General features: G+C 46.3%; 1 protein-coding gene across 3 annotated transcripts in view; it reads right to left on the bottom strand.

Annotated features, from left to right (window-relative positions):
• The window catches only part of LOC116940334 (tetraspanin-15-like), a 36804-nt gene extending 22208 nt beyond the window's left edge, over positions 1 to 14596 (bottom strand). For 2 of the 3 annotated variants that reach the window (XM_032950023.2, XM_032950024.2), the window contains exons 1-2: positions 14285 to 14596; positions 659 to 844 (exon numbers count right to left, since the gene is read on the bottom strand). In XM_032950023.2, the coding sequence (XP_032805914.1) occupies positions 659 to 844; positions 14285 to 14392 (294 nt within the window). In that variant the 5' untranslated portion in view covers positions 14393 to 14596. The remainder of the gene's footprint in view (positions 1 to 658; positions 845 to 14284) is intronic. The other variant, XM_032950021.2, reaches the window with a different exon arrangement.
• Positions 14597 to 15526: the final 930 nt, after the last annotated feature.

Here is a 15526-nt window from a genome sequence, read left to right as displayed (position 1 = left end):
TTACTGAGTGAACAGAATACAATTGTTATTTATTTTTTTACGTGGAAAAAAATGTAACATTTAAATGTGCAGCCCTTCAATTGCCTGCTCATGCCTGTGCTTCCAGAAGGGCCTCTACTAGAGAGAGCTCTGGACAGCCTCTCGAAAGGGCATTTGGCCTACTCTGTCATGGTGGCCAGACGTATTGGAAGTTATAGGAAGTACCCACACTTTACCCCACCACACGCATCCTGCCGATTGCCTGTGCTGTGCCCATGTATTCTGCCGTGTGGACAGAGGGCTGGGGTATTTAAATAACTTGACCTATTGTGCAAACTGCCGAGCCAACAACCTCTGGAATGCAAGTCCAGTGTGCTAACCATTACATCATGGCTGCACAAATAACGGAGAGATAAAAATCCTACCTTCGTTGTTAACAGTGCCGTTAAAAATAGACTTACACAGCTGGATGTGCATGACATTATCCAATCGTAGAGACTCCCTGACCTACAAAAATCCAGGCCACGTCCCAAGGGGCAGCGAGGGGCGAGAGGAACCTGTGGGACGTGGATCTGGGGCTCGGAGGGAAAGGATGGAGGGGTATAGGGGGTGGGGGTTGTGGCCACGATTGCGAAACAGAGGGAGCAGATCGGTGGCGACGGAGGAGGAGAGTTCTCACGATCTTGAGCAACGTCAAGTTGTCCCGGAGTGCCCCGAGCAAGCCGAGGAAGGAGACGACGAAGAGCACGGATCCCGCCAACAGCAGGATGATGGCTGGCGCCAGGAACATGCCGCTCATGGTCCGCGAGCGCTGTCTCTCCACCTCCGCGTAGGCGCCCAGGCACAGCAGCAGCACGCCCAGCAGCTGCGGGCAACGGTGGCGGTGCAGCACAGGCAGGGCCAGGGTTAAACGGCGATGGGCACGGTTGGCTACGCACGGTGCGAAAGAAGTTCAACATACGTACAACATACAGACATAGACAGGGGCTTTGCGGGTTTGCAGCACAGGGCTTCAGATTTTGCGCGTCCCCCCCAAACCCAAAACAATATATAAATAGAGTTCTTTATATAATGGTTGAAATGTAATAGAGCACTGTAGCATTACGATAAACCTACAGCTAAATTGGTCATTAAAGCCACGGCACCGTTATGTGCATTAGCTGCCATTAGGGGGGGGGGTCACTTAAGCTAAACTAAACTATGTTCCAGGATGTTTCCTTATGTTATGGGTGCAATATAAATGCAAGTTTCGTTAGCATTACTCCTAATACTACCAATTATGCGCCGGAAAATAATATTTTTGGTTTTGCTGTGAACTTTGACTTTTGCCTTGGAATTTGTACGTCACATTTCAAAGCTGTAACTGAAATAGCCAAAGTAAATAATATTGGTGTGTTCGGCGCTCGGCATGGGCAGCAGGGTGGTAAAACAGTCAAGGGGAAGGAGTTCAATATCCAAAGAGGGGGGGGCCCACCGGGGGGGCCCACCGGGGGGGCCCACCGGGGGGGCCCACCCCCCCCCCCACCCCCCCCCCACCCCCCCCCCACCTCCAATCTACAACAGCCACTGGGCCCTCACCAAAACGAGGCATGGGTTAAAGCAGCCGGTAGCGGCGGCAGTAGCAGCAGCAGGTCTGCCTGTAGTGTGCACCCAAAATCGGACGATCTAAATTCAGCACAGGCCAGGGTGTGCCGCGTTGATGCTTCGCGATGAATGAGAAGAGACAGGCGAATTTGACAACATCGTCGGGAGTGAACAGAGTGCTCCCCCAACTACCCCACCCCCCACCTCCCCTCCTGGCTAGACGGTGTGTACAAAAGGGGCACCACGGTGGCGAGATATTAACTACCTCGCCTGGTGTACAGGAGATCGTGGGTTCTATCCTGGCCCTGACGCTTGCTGTATATCTGCAGTTTGCATGCGCTCTCGCTCTCTCTCCGTGGTCCCGTGGATCTTTCTACAGGTCCTTCCGGTTTTTCCCTCCACATTTAGAAATATGCGTATAGAGTATTTGGCAGCTATCAATTTCCACATCAAGAGCCCCTTTGTTGAGCTATCATTTGTGGCCAGGTCGCTTCTGAAAAAGAGCGATATAGCTCAAGTGGACCGTATCTGGCAAAATTTAAACAAAGTTTAGTTTTTAGTAAAATGCCACAAGCCACTGAGCCCCGAGTAGTCGTGAGAGTTTGAGTGATCATTGCGATTCTTTACAGAACAGTAAATATTATTATATTTAAAGGTACCGATTTTTATTAAACATAACACCAATATATCATACACAGATGCTCACTCATGGCAATCGGTGACCATTTGTAAAATGGCTGACATAGCCATCATAAGACTTATTTGCAAAGGCACCTATATCCAAAAAAATTGCATTAGTTAACTGATCTGTTTATGACAATGTAAGCTTTCATCATCACAATCACAATTCTTCTGTAATTTTTCACACATCTGTTAGATAAAGGGCTAGAGCAAAGTGGGGTGGTGGCAATATTTTTTTTCAATTTGCAACGTACAACGCGAGAGAACAGTTAAGTCTGCACTCGATGGCCAATATGAGCTGGCCAAGGATGTGAAAACTATCAATCGTTCAATTACGCCGTATTGGACACACCTGCCACGGGCACTCAAGGGAACTTGGGTTGGCGTGGTTCACTAATCAAAGTGGAGTTTAATTCATCCCCGTGTCTTCACACCATGGCCCAAGGGCTTGGCCTCAGAAAGGCCCAATTTGTTAACCTCGTCAGGCTAGCGAAGGAAAGACAAAGAGTTCCACAGAACCCCGAAAACCTTTCAATGTCACAGCTCAACAGTCTGCCGCAGACACGGCCGACACGTACCGTAACTTTTCTGTTTAGATAGAAGAAATGAAGTTTCCATTCATTGGATATTTCAATTCGCAATGGGTACCAATGTTGCACCCTGCTGATTGGCTCACAAATAAGTTGATTTTGGTCAAAGTAATCCCAGTGCACTGTTAGATTCCGCAACACGGCTACATCCTTAACATTCCAACGTTGACTTTACCATCAACACCATAACCATCTTCATCAGCAGCAGCAGCCAAATCCACACTCCATCCATCGCGGTTTAATGTAAACCTTATCACGTTGGTGTCAATGCTTTTGATCTAATGCAGGGTGGGGAACGTCCGGCCCGCGGGCCGTATAAGCCCCGCGAAATCACTTGGTCTGGCCCTGCCAAGGCAACCGCAGGCAGGACTCGAAATTCAATAAATCTAGGAGCAAACCTGGAAAAGCAGTTGCGAGTAGCAACATCATCAATACCAGCTAACATCATCACACGCCTCGCCAAAGAGAAGCAGTTACAGCCATCACATTAGGGGTGAGTTAATTAAATGTTTGACCAAATATAACAGGATACATTTTAAGTTGATAATTTTGTATGACCCGCGAATGATGTTATAAATATCCAAATGGCCCTTGGCAGAAAAAAGGTTCCCCACCCCTGATCTAATTCAACACTAATCCACTTTCGAAAGGACACCAGCAATCCACAATCAATGCCTTCATTTGACAGCAAGGGGAAGGATTGAGCCCATTACCATTCCTCAAAGAGAGTCACTTGGGCCCTCGAGTGATGTTTTGCACCACTGGGGTACATGCAGCTAGTCTGTAAATATCACACAACCCTTGGTTTATGTTATTAAGGCTCAGATGAAAAATTAGTGTCTCGAAGTCCAACTTGTTCCTATTATTCAAGCGCTACGTGAAAGTTAGCCTGTAGGTTGAGTGGCAGTTAAGCCAAAGTAACCCCCCCCCCCCCCGGGTATCTCGTGACCAGAGGGGTGGACCCCGGCTAGGGGCGGAGTGAGCCCACACTCGGGTATAAAAGCCGGTCCTCTCAAAGGGACCGGCAGTTGTCGCCCACTCGAAGAACTCAAGCCCATGGGGGAATAGGACCACGCTGGCCGGATATCGGGTAGAAGGGGCCATACCCCCTTTGTGTCAGGAACAACTGCTATTGCGTTTACTGTTAATAAACGTGTTGCCTCCAAGAGGAAGTCTCCTACAAGTTTGTACCCACTACACAAGCATTGTGAATTTTTAACATGCAAGCTCAGTTGCTATTGAGCCCAAGGAATACAATGGCCAAAGTTTTATAAACATCACAGCAAATTCCAGAGTCTAAAATAACTCATAAATGTAAATGTCGCGCTTAAATATTCTGCAAAAAAAAACACAATTGGGAAATCATTAAATGTGCTTACCATGTCTGATCTCCCAACACTCTTAGCAATGCTGATCTCTTGCAAGTATATTGTGGGGCAAAACTACCGTAAGAGTTATTTTACAAGGCAGGAGAGGTTGTATGATGAATGCTGATCCCAGATAATCAATGAGAATGAAAAAAACAAGGGCTTCGTCTCCAGACTCCGTCACTTTCAAGTTGTAAGCGTAACCTATTTAATGAAGTGAAAACTCAAGAGACCAAAATAGCGTATCATTTTGCAGGTATAACCGAAGTCAACATAACGACTAACGCCAACTAATACAACCAACTAAAGTACAGCAATGGGGAAGATAAAAATCAACACAAAAATACTGAGACAATGAGCAACTTGTATACACACTACGTTTCTCCAACCATCGGAGAGAGCTGACCCCGGGAATGACTCTGCACTGCTCAACTTTTATCCCAATGCGACAAGAACTGAAAGATTATGTGGTTGCAGCCTCTTCCACGCTGTTACCCCATCTCATTCCTCATCCCTTCCTTCACAGGCTTGAGTGAAGCAATCAGGAGACAAGGTTGTCCCTCATGCTTGGGAAATGTTACACTATTCCAAGCGTACATCTATCGTTATTGTAAAAAAAAAAACTAACTTTTTTACCTTTACAAAACTATTTGGTTCCGATGTTAACTGAAGTGAGAGATGCCATGGATGGCAGACGTCTCTCTTTTGCGGTGACCCCGTGAAGTGACATATTTGCAAGGTCAGCCCAGTAAAAAGCGTGCAAACTCCCTCAGGAAAGCAAGTTAATACGGCCCACTCACTGGGAGCTACACAACCCCAGGTGTGGCAGCTTCTTCTTCTTCTTCTTTCACAGGGGCTAATGTAGATGCAGAGCAACAACAACAATTTCACCTTCAGGTGATCAAGCCAGATGGCCGCGTCAGTAGCAGCGGAGTGAATCGCTGTGATGTCTCCTTCGTATCTGTGCCAGCTTAGCACTTGGGAATATAGGTCAAGGCCCACCTGCCCAATTCACTAGCCAGATCTGCTTGCTTCTCAGTGACGATGGGAACATCCCAAGTAAACATGGAACTTTGGCTCAACGTTGGTCCAAAAGTTCCAACAACATGATGACGTTGGCACAACACTGCATCACTGTGATAACTTCAAAAGTTAATAACTTATAAAGTTAATTAGTTTTTTCAAGCCATATCGTCATATATTACTTCCGGTTACCGACATTTACATAGTTTTGGTCCTTTTAAACCTCGATTTGCACTTCACAACTCGTATATAAACACGTACAAACGAGGAGTTAAATAACCGGTGTGAATCGCAATGGATTGTGTGACATTGGGCACGGTTGGTGGAAAAACAGAAAAGGAAAATAATATAATAAACATTGAGGGACCCCCAAAACTATTAAAAAGAAAACACGGGGCTCGCATCCAACTTAACTCGTAGAGTTTCTCAATTAAACCCTCCACACCTGTGCGCCACCAAAGCCAGCACTGACGGCATGCAGCTTCCAAACAAAGGCCGCACTTCTCTGCGGTGAATCCGAGGAATGCGGTCAGGCAAGTGGCAGTTGGAGAAGTGACTGCTGCACAACAAGATCAAGGGATGGTTTACGCTAGCGATGAGACGATTTGATTGTGAAGATTGCATAGAAAAAAAAGGTATGTGTCGTTTTTTTACATCACTCTAACGTGGCATAACGCTAACAGCATATTCTGCTTGGATTGTGGTCACAGTACACTCATGCTCAGACAATATATATATTCTGGGATATAACATGTCACACTGCTTTCCAAAACAAATACACATTTCTTATGGAAGGAAAACAAAGCACTGAATTGAATTTTCCTGCAAGATATATTGGTGCCTTAGGAAATACCATTTTTTTCCTATTCATGTTTTGAAAAAGACAGAGGCAAGTCGAGAAGTTAAACTCATACATCGCAAGAAAAAAAGCAGTGCATTATCATCATGCATTCTGTTTATAGCGATCTGGCTGAGAAGGCAATTAAAGTTACGAGATATATAAAATCAGAGACAATGCAAAGTAATAAAACTACGCTCATAATGACGTCTGCTTACGTTCTCCAACTAATCATTGAAGCTTTAAGCTGTGGTTTGCGGCTTAACTTTTTTTCCTATCAAAAGAAAATAAGGGAGCATTTTAAATGACATACTATATCACCTAAGTGGTATTTGTATGCACGCTATTAAATCTATATTTTACTATGCATGACTTAATTAAAAATAAATCCTTGATTTTAGCTGAAGGTTTATTTACATTGGCAAGATAAAAACTCATATTTAGCAGTTAACAGTGTAAGTGGTTGCTCATGGAAAAGATTTTGACAAGCAGACTTAATATGTAATCTCCATGCCTGTGCAATTATAAAGCTAATTCCACATCTTTTCGGTCGTCTTGTTTTTATGTACATTGCCAGATTTTCCTTGCAAAATACACTTTACGTTTTGGATTCCAGACTAGATTGCTATTTTTATTTTTATATCAAGGGGAAATTACTGTTTAAGAATCATACAATGATAATAATTTACACCCCTTTATCAATTCACTGGTAAGTTAAAAAGAAAATAAGGGAGCATTTTAAATGGCATGCGATGCCACAAATGGTTGTTTAACCATACTTCACCATACTGGTCAGTGCTGCTTTGAAGGAGTCCCATTTGAACCTTATGGCGGTACCCCGGGCCTTGCATAATGTCCGTGATGCAGTCATCTGTTGATGGTTGACTTTCGTTCTGTCACCACATTGCTATGTAGCTTACGAAGGGATTAATATTATGCCGGAAGATCACTGTACATTTACAAAACGTGTTTTGTCAATTTTAAGCTGCAACAGTCACTGTACAAACGGGAATACTAACCACGAATTATTTAGACCGTAGATTGTAGATGCTGTAGATTGAACCACCTAGTAAATTCCACATTGCTGTGCTGGGGACCAGTTTTTCCTTATGACGACTCCTATTGATTAAACAGCAACTGTTATTAAGAGTGGCACATCATTTAAAGCAGACGATGGTGCCAGCATGGGAGAGGGCCTCTATGCAATTTGCAAATATCCAAATGTTGGGTTTTCTTTTGACAATTATATTCATGCATTAGCATCACAATACTGAAATGTGTTCGGCAAATTTAAATTGGAAAACAGATTTAAAAGTCACAGATTAAAAGGCAAAACAAATAATAGAAATGCGGAATCCAAAAAGAACCCCCTAATCCACTGCCCAGGAATGAATGGCAGTGGTAAAAGGCCCTCCATTGTGTGGCAAATAAAAAAAATAGAGAAATGGTGACATCAATTAACTATTTCACAAGAATAAAACAATGAAGCTGATGCGATACAAATATTTATCTTAGATTATTGTATAGCCAAAATTACGACTTTATGGGAAGTGTAGCAGCTGGAAAAGCGATTAGCAAAGGGTGACCTAAACCCGAAATTCTTGAGTTCGATTCCAAGCCACAGATAACGTCAGTGGCATATGGCATCTGCACCGATCCTGGGTAGCCCTTCAATCAATCTGCACTGACCAGCATGGTCAAACCACCATAACGAAGGACACAGAGTGATAAGGCTAGCAGTGCATTCACAAACTAATTACAATTTCTTTACATTGTGCCGAGTCTGCCTATCGCATTACTTACCAACAATCGTCGTTGGTTATGCCACTCTCCAGGCTTTGCCAGGAGGCTGTTTAACCCTACTTCGCCATGCTGTTCAGTGTGGGTTGGGTGGGCGGTGCAGTGCAGTGCGTGAACCACTGCACAACAACATCATCCCACCAGCGGCTGCGTGTGGCCTCAATTTCATCATTTGCAGCGATTAATGCTGCAATTTCTGGACACGTCATGCGCCTGGACAATCAACTGTCTTGGACGGTACACTCTACCGATGGCGCGAGCGGCCTAGTAAGTGGATTTCAAGAGCATGCATTGTGTGCTGCAGTTGATGTGAGAAGAAAAAAACATCTTAGCAGAAAGAATTTGGGGATGAGTGGCTTTTTACCCTCTTTCACATTTCACACGAACGAATAGCAGCCATTTTCCAGGATGGCACATACACATTCGCACACTTCCACACACAAAGCCTTTCTATGCATCTTGCCAAATTGAACCAATTGATGCCGATATTGTTCCGCTTCAAGTGACGTCATTCAGGTATATTGCCTATCGCAATCGCTAAGGAATCACAGACAAGCTGGAAGGCAGCCAGGGGGTGAGTTGGCACCAGCAACTGCCCAAGCTCTGTGGTCCTCTACACATTAAGGTGTTATCAGCCAATGAATAAGTGTTTAAACAAGTGAGAGGAAACCGGTTCACTCAGAGAAAACCCAATCATGCGATGGTGCAACACTATCGGCGCCTCCGACTAGCACGATTGGCTATGTACGGTGCAAAAGAAGTTCAACATACGTACATACATACACATAGAGAAGGGACATTTGATTCGTCTTCACTTTGACATCCCACCTTCTCCTGGCAAGTCAGGTTATGGCACTCTGACGCCCATGGGAAGGGAGTTTCGCAACATTTGTGTGATCCACCAAAACCCTCAGCCCTGCACAGTCCTGTATGTTAGGCAAGCGCCACCGCTGTCTGGCTAAATATTCATATAGCAGAGTCATTTCATGATGAAAGAGAACACCACATGGCTGCATTGTTTGATGGTAGACTATCAGTGGTTGCTATACGGAGAGACTGTTCCGCCCATATAAATGTGACACATCCATCAATAACTCAGCACTGCCAATGCATTATGAACAACACTCACTCACCGATTCAGAGAAATGAGTGCGAGCAGTCTTTATATCACCAGGGACATGTCAACATGAAGTCCAACTGCTCTTTTCCTTATTGATTTTCTATACCCCCCCCCCCCCCCCCCCATTGCTTACTGAGAGGCGAAGCGGTGGAGCAGTGGTTAGCACACTGCACTACAAACGTGACGATCCAAGTCTGATTCCCGGTCACAGCTAATAGCAGTGACGAGTGATATTTGGCCCACCCCCTCCTCAACCCTTCATCGACCTGGCACTGGCCAGTGAGGTAAGATCAACCATGACCGACAAGCCTTGGGGAGGAATTCATCCAGCAGTGGATTGATAAAGGGCTGTACGGTAGACTTTTACATTGTTATTTTGCTCAATACGAGGGCACTTGCTTACGAGGTGACATCATCAATGCAAGCCTCCCAAAGCATGGGCGCTAATCGTGAGTCTAGGTCATGCAAGGCGACCTGAAGGAGACCTTTGGTTAAAGACCGCCCAGCGAATACACGGCGAGATGAACGTCCAAAGCGATGGTGAGCCACGAGGCCAGTCCGCTTTCCCTCACACAAACTTGAAATCGCGGTACTTTAAAGCACTGGCGAAGACCATTAGTGCCGTCGGAAAGAACGCCGACTATTAGCGGGCGCACCTTTTGTCAAGTGAAAGATCAACGTTATATGGTGAAGGCAGCCGACTACACAACGTGTGGCACACCTACTTAACGTCAATATTTCTTTTTGAAGGCTCAACTCTGCGAGTTAATTGTAAGGGGTCTTAAAATGAGTCCGAATGCATTGCTGGTAACTGCATGAAAACCTGGTAAAACACCGGTTTACCAGATGGCCACACATACGTACATTTCTAGCAATAAACGTCACATTTTTACCCGAGAGATGAAAGGGGGTTGCCATGGTGTTAATATAAATAAGTTGAACTTATTTTGCACCGTACGTAGCCAACCGTAATGGTTAGCACACTGGGTGAGCAATCCAGAGGTTTTGTAATAATTTACTCATTTTTCCAGGAAAGCCACACCGAGTGTTGGGACTCGTTTTCCGGAGGGTCCCGATACATTGGGCATTTATTATTTTTATATTAAAGATGTTTCCGGTCAACTCATGAGTGTTCATACAAGCGGGAAGAAACTAGCGCACTCAGAGAAAACCCCACGCTCGCGAGGGGGCAACACTCGATGCCCGTACAGCAATAAACAGATGGCGATTAGTCCACTCGCTGCACCGCCGTCTCCTGGAGAGCCAGGGTATGGCACCTCAACGACGCCGCACGGTTTGGGGGTTTCTTTCGCAACATCCGTGCGGTGATCCACCAACCCTGGATCACAGGCCACGTGCTGTCGCCACCGCCGTCGCCAAGTCAGTTGCAGCCTACCTTCGGCGTGCTTGTGCCCACACGGCAGTGTAAAATCGGTACATCGCAGTCGAGGACGGGGGGTGGGGCTAGTGGCAGCGCGTTGGCATCGTTCTTGGTTCGAATCCACCGGCCGCCCCGACTAGTACTGCGGTGTGTAATAACAGTAATAATACTACGCACAGTCTGCTTCACAGCACACGTTAAAGATCCCCTGAGGTCATTATTCACAAGAGTAAGTGTCATAGTGTGTGTCGGCGTCAAGGTACGAAGGTGCCAAAAGCGAACATTACGCCGAAAATCACTCGATCGGGGTGATACACAAATAGAGCAGCAATCCAAATCCCCCCCAAAAATGCTGTTTAAAAAATATGTCTTCTCTGGTGCTATAAAGTAAACGTCGTTTTGCTTTAATTATGTAGTCAAACACGAAATTTTCATGACAATTTGTTTGCGAGAGATTTAGGATTTTTTTTTTACTAAAATCAACTAACACTACTTAAAACGCTTAACATTGTCAATTACCTTGAGTGCATAAACAATATTAATGCGTATTACATTTAAATACAAAAATAAAACATTGGGGGGGAAAATATATACTCCACATCTGGGAAAGTTAAATATAAAACTACCCCTAGTGGGTAAACGAATGTCCAATATACCTACTGAAACAAATATAAGCCACTAATCATGAGCCATTGTGCACTCCTGATTTCACGGTCTCTAGACTCCTTTTTTACTACACATTGTAAATAGACTGGGCAGCCTCTAGAGCTTACAAAGCTGAAAATCAATACTGTTATAATAAGACGAAAGGGCCATCCGTGTAAGATGTATCATATCAGCACTGGTGTGCTCTTATAAACAGCAGAGGCTTATATAATCCTTAGCCCAAGCACCCTAATTGTTGAAACAGCCTCCGTGGTGCTGAAATATAAATCGAAATACGTGACACGTCCATGCAGGATATCGATGCGGAGACGCACGTTTTGTTCACAGACGAGTTTCCATAATTACAAAGATTACTTTGACAGCGACCAGTGCCTTGAAAGCGGCACAAGCCATTTATGTGTAGTCATGTGTGGTGGATATGAGCGTGCTGCGTCCATTTATTTTGAAGGCCACGTGTTATGGTGGTGATCCAGGAAGTAACTTGAAACCGTTTGATCGTCAAAGCAGAAGGGTGGAGCAGTGGTGAACGCACTGAACTATAAAGGCAGCAACCTTGAGTCTGAGACTCGCCCGTGGCTAACATTACGAAAACTACACTAAAGCAACACTTTTTGCTTCAAGGCCCACTAATCTATATATATCTCTTTTCAGAAGAGACCTGGCCACAAATGATAGCTCAACAAAGTGGCTTATCGCCTGGAAATTTATAGCTGCCAAATACTGTAAACGCATGTTTCTAAATGTGGATGGAAAAATCTGAGGGCCTGGAGGAAAATCCATTGGACCACGGGGAGAGCATGCAAACTCCAAATATACAGCAGGCGTCAGGGTCGGGATGGAACCCACGACCTCCTACATACCGGAGAAGGGAACTAACATCTCGCCACCATGGCGCCCATTAGTGGCAATTGATATCTGAATCAGTCATGGGCTCCTCCCCCTAACTTCTCCAACCCAGACTTGATTCGAAGCTTTCGTGGCTGCAGGAATTACTCTGTTTTTTTCGGTAAAGTCACGTATAAATAAGAAATAACATAATAACATAATAGCGTACGACGTTTCGGAACTAACACAGATACAACAGGGGACACAGAGACAGAAGCATACCAAACAAACAGGGTTTTGTCAAAATTTGGAAACCATATAAAGCAACACAGATGGTCGGTCAAAACACAATTAACGCATAGTCCGGTTGATTACGCTATTAAAATACAGACGCGCACACACACATAGACATCCAATTAGAGCGAACCAGCACAGACACACACACAGTGAAGTCGCCTTAAATAGGCAGAGAAGGTAAGGCTGAGAGACAATGAGACAATTTAGCATGAGGTATGCATGGAGCAAAGGGGGCGCAGCAGCACACACTCGGAAACACCAAGGCCCACACACAGGCAGACAGCACAGAGACACAAATCCAAGCCAAGACACAAAGGCAGATACACAAGCAGAGACAACACAAAGACACAAACCTCATACCTCCCCGTAGAGGTGGTTCAGACTTGATTGGAAGCTTTCGTGACTGCAGGAATGACTCTTTGGTTTTTTCGGTAATTGTGTTTTGACCGACCGTCTGTGTTGCTTTATATGGTTTCCAAATTTTGCTAAACCCTGTTTGTTTGGTATGCTTCTCTCTCTGTGTCCCCTGTTGTATCTGTGTTAGTTCCCCCCTACTTGGGTGTCTGTATATACATCTGGGGTTATGTGTTTCCTCTCTCTCATAAATGTAGCTCTTCTGTACCTGATGATGGCTGCTTGTGTTGCAACCGAAACGTCGTACGCTATTATGTTATTTTATTATTTCTTATTTATACGTGACTTTACCAAAAACAACAAAGAGTTCTCCAACCCAGTTACCAGCGTGGTGAAGTATGGACGACAAACCCCATGACCAACACAGCGTGGAGGAGGCCTTCGTCCAGCAGTGGACTGACAAAGGGCTCTACATTAAATATTTCGAAATTGCACGGATGAATGTTGAACTTCTTTCGCACCGTACGCAGCCAACTGTGCGAATCGGAGGTGCGGCAGCCTGTCTTTGCCCCCAGGTGACCAGCTAGCTCGCTAGATCAGGCATGTTTGTACCTGACGTACAGTCCAATATACCGATGTTGCCTCTCCACTACCCTGCTGGAGGCATGCAGGGAACTCCGTTTACATAACGTAAACAAAGAAGGCATGGTGCTGTCACTACGCGTGACAAAGTACATCACTGTTCTCGATAGGTAAGACCCACCCCGACCACAGTGTCACATCACGTGTTCATAGGTATTGCCTCACCCACGACGGATAGCTTTTAACAAAAGTAGAACGTGTGTTGCCAGGTTCACAGAATGGTGCTCTTCTTCATATTGCGTGCTGCGAATGTTAGATGCAGAGCATCAACCACATTGTCGCATTATATGGTGCACTCACTACTAGGCGACCGCGCCACCCCTTGTGCTGTACACAGCATATGTGCCAGATTCAATAATGCAAGACTTCCATCAATCGTGCAAGTAAAAACACCCCGTACAGTGACATCGTCCACGGCTGTGCCACTCACACCGCCACAAGCGTGCCACTCATCTGCACGCGCGCGCCGTCACTCGCATCAACACAGGTGTGCGGCTCGGACGCACGGTTGTGCCACACGCCAGCGGTGATGTGCCACTGAACACCACGGCAGGTGCGCGCCATCGCTGGTCCAAACTCGCACGCACGTGGCACAACCCGGAGCTTAGGGGGGGGGGGGCATCCATTTCGTTGGTACGCAAAAAATCTGTCAAAACTTGACCCCCCCCCCTTCCTCCCTGTACGCACGCGCACTTTTTAGGCCAATGTAGACAAATTATTATCGAGGCTTCACCCCCCCCCCCCGTATCCTATGCGTACGCACATTGTCAGTAGACCCCCCCCCCATACGCAAGCGTACACATTTGGGTTAATCCCCCTCCATGCGTGTGAGATGTTATCCCCGTCGCCTGGTATCAGGAGGTCGTAGGTCTAGTCCGGACCCTGACGCCTGCATATTTGGAGTCTGCATATTCTCCCCGTGGTCGCGTGGATTTTTCTCTCTCAGGATTTTTTCCCCTCCGCATTAAGAAACGTGCGTTTAGAGTTATTTGGCTGCTATATACATTTCCACATAGGACATTTCGTTCAGCGATCACTTGTGGCCAGATGGCTCGCATTTATGAAAAAGAGCTCATAGAGCTCGGTGGGCTTCACCTGGCAAATACAACAAGTAGTATAAATAGTAGCTGAACTCACCCAGAAAATGACGGCGTATGCGAAGAGCGCGTACTTGAGACATTTGTACGTGAAGGCATCGCAGCAACGCTGGGATGCAGATGGGTTCCCATCGTTCCCAGTCGCCATGATCGTTCGGCAGAGGAGGTGGGGGTGGTGGTGCGAGTGGTGGCGATGTGCTTGGGGCGGTGTGTGTGTGTGTCGTGTGTCGTGTCACCCACGCACGCACTCACTCACGCGCCCACACACACACCTGTGTGCGGCGACACAGAGACGGCGGTTGTACGAAGACCCCCCCCCACCCTCTTCGCGTGCCCTGTTGTACCTTGAGCCCATCTGCCTGACCAATCAACCAACCAACACCTGGCCGGGCGGGGACATCCACCGTGGACTCCACCTCCTCTACGCCCACGAGAGCGCAACAGCACCTGACGTTGCCAAATCACGCGCCCAGCCCACTCACAACAAAGCAACTCTCTTTACGATGGACCGGTTTTTCACGGGGCTACCAGTGGATAGGAGAAAATCCCGCGTATTTAGCTCTTCTCTTTTAACTCCACCCCCCCCCCCCCCGCGAGAGTTGGCCAGGGATGGGCTCTGGGAAAAGCTGGTAAGGGCGCAGCCCTGCAATTTACTCGCTCACGTCCCCGTTGGAGGATATGCTCCTCCAATTGAGGGAATTATAGGGAGCCGGTCAAAGAGGGTGTTTGGCATACTCTTCGACACTGGTCAGACGTCTTGGAATATGTAGGAGTACCCATTGTTTACACCACCAAAAAGACAAAGATGCCCGTATAGCCTTAACAGACTATAGGAACAAGTGCTGTTAGTGAGCACCTATGGAGTCCGGAACGGCACACGAGGGCTGGGTTGCCAGCACCACGCTCGGCCGCCTTTGTCTCCCTAGTGGCGATGTTTACACACCACACCAGGTACTCATTTGAGGCTGAGTCGACCTAGGGGAGGCCCAGGACCGGTTCAGATAATCGCCACTGGTGTTGGTCGTGAGCGGGAATCGAACTCGGGGGACGAATTTGTAGCGCAGCGTAGCGCTGACCGCTACGCTACGCATTGTTCACACCACCATACGCCACCACACGTGACCCTAACTTTGTTACGCTTATTTAATACGAATGCAAATCATATATATGCGTGTATGTGTCCGTATATTTTATCTCTTATCTCATTTCACAATTGAGTGAATGAGACGCACAATAGCCCGACCCACACAGTGCGTTCGGGTGGCATCGCTTTTGATGGAAA

This window comes from Petromyzon marinus, chromosome 8 (assembly GCF_048934315.1).
Source record: "Petromyzon marinus isolate PM22_M1 ecotype Great Lakes invasive population chromosome 8, UKy_Petmar_22M1.pri1.0, whole genome shotgun sequence".
In the NCBI taxonomy this organism is placed as follows: domain Eukaryota; kingdom Metazoa; phylum Chordata; class Hyperoartia; order Petromyzontiformes; family Petromyzontidae; genus Petromyzon; species Petromyzon marinus.
Note: the sequence above shows the minus strand (reverse complement) of the source record. Positions and strands in the feature narration are given on the sequence as shown.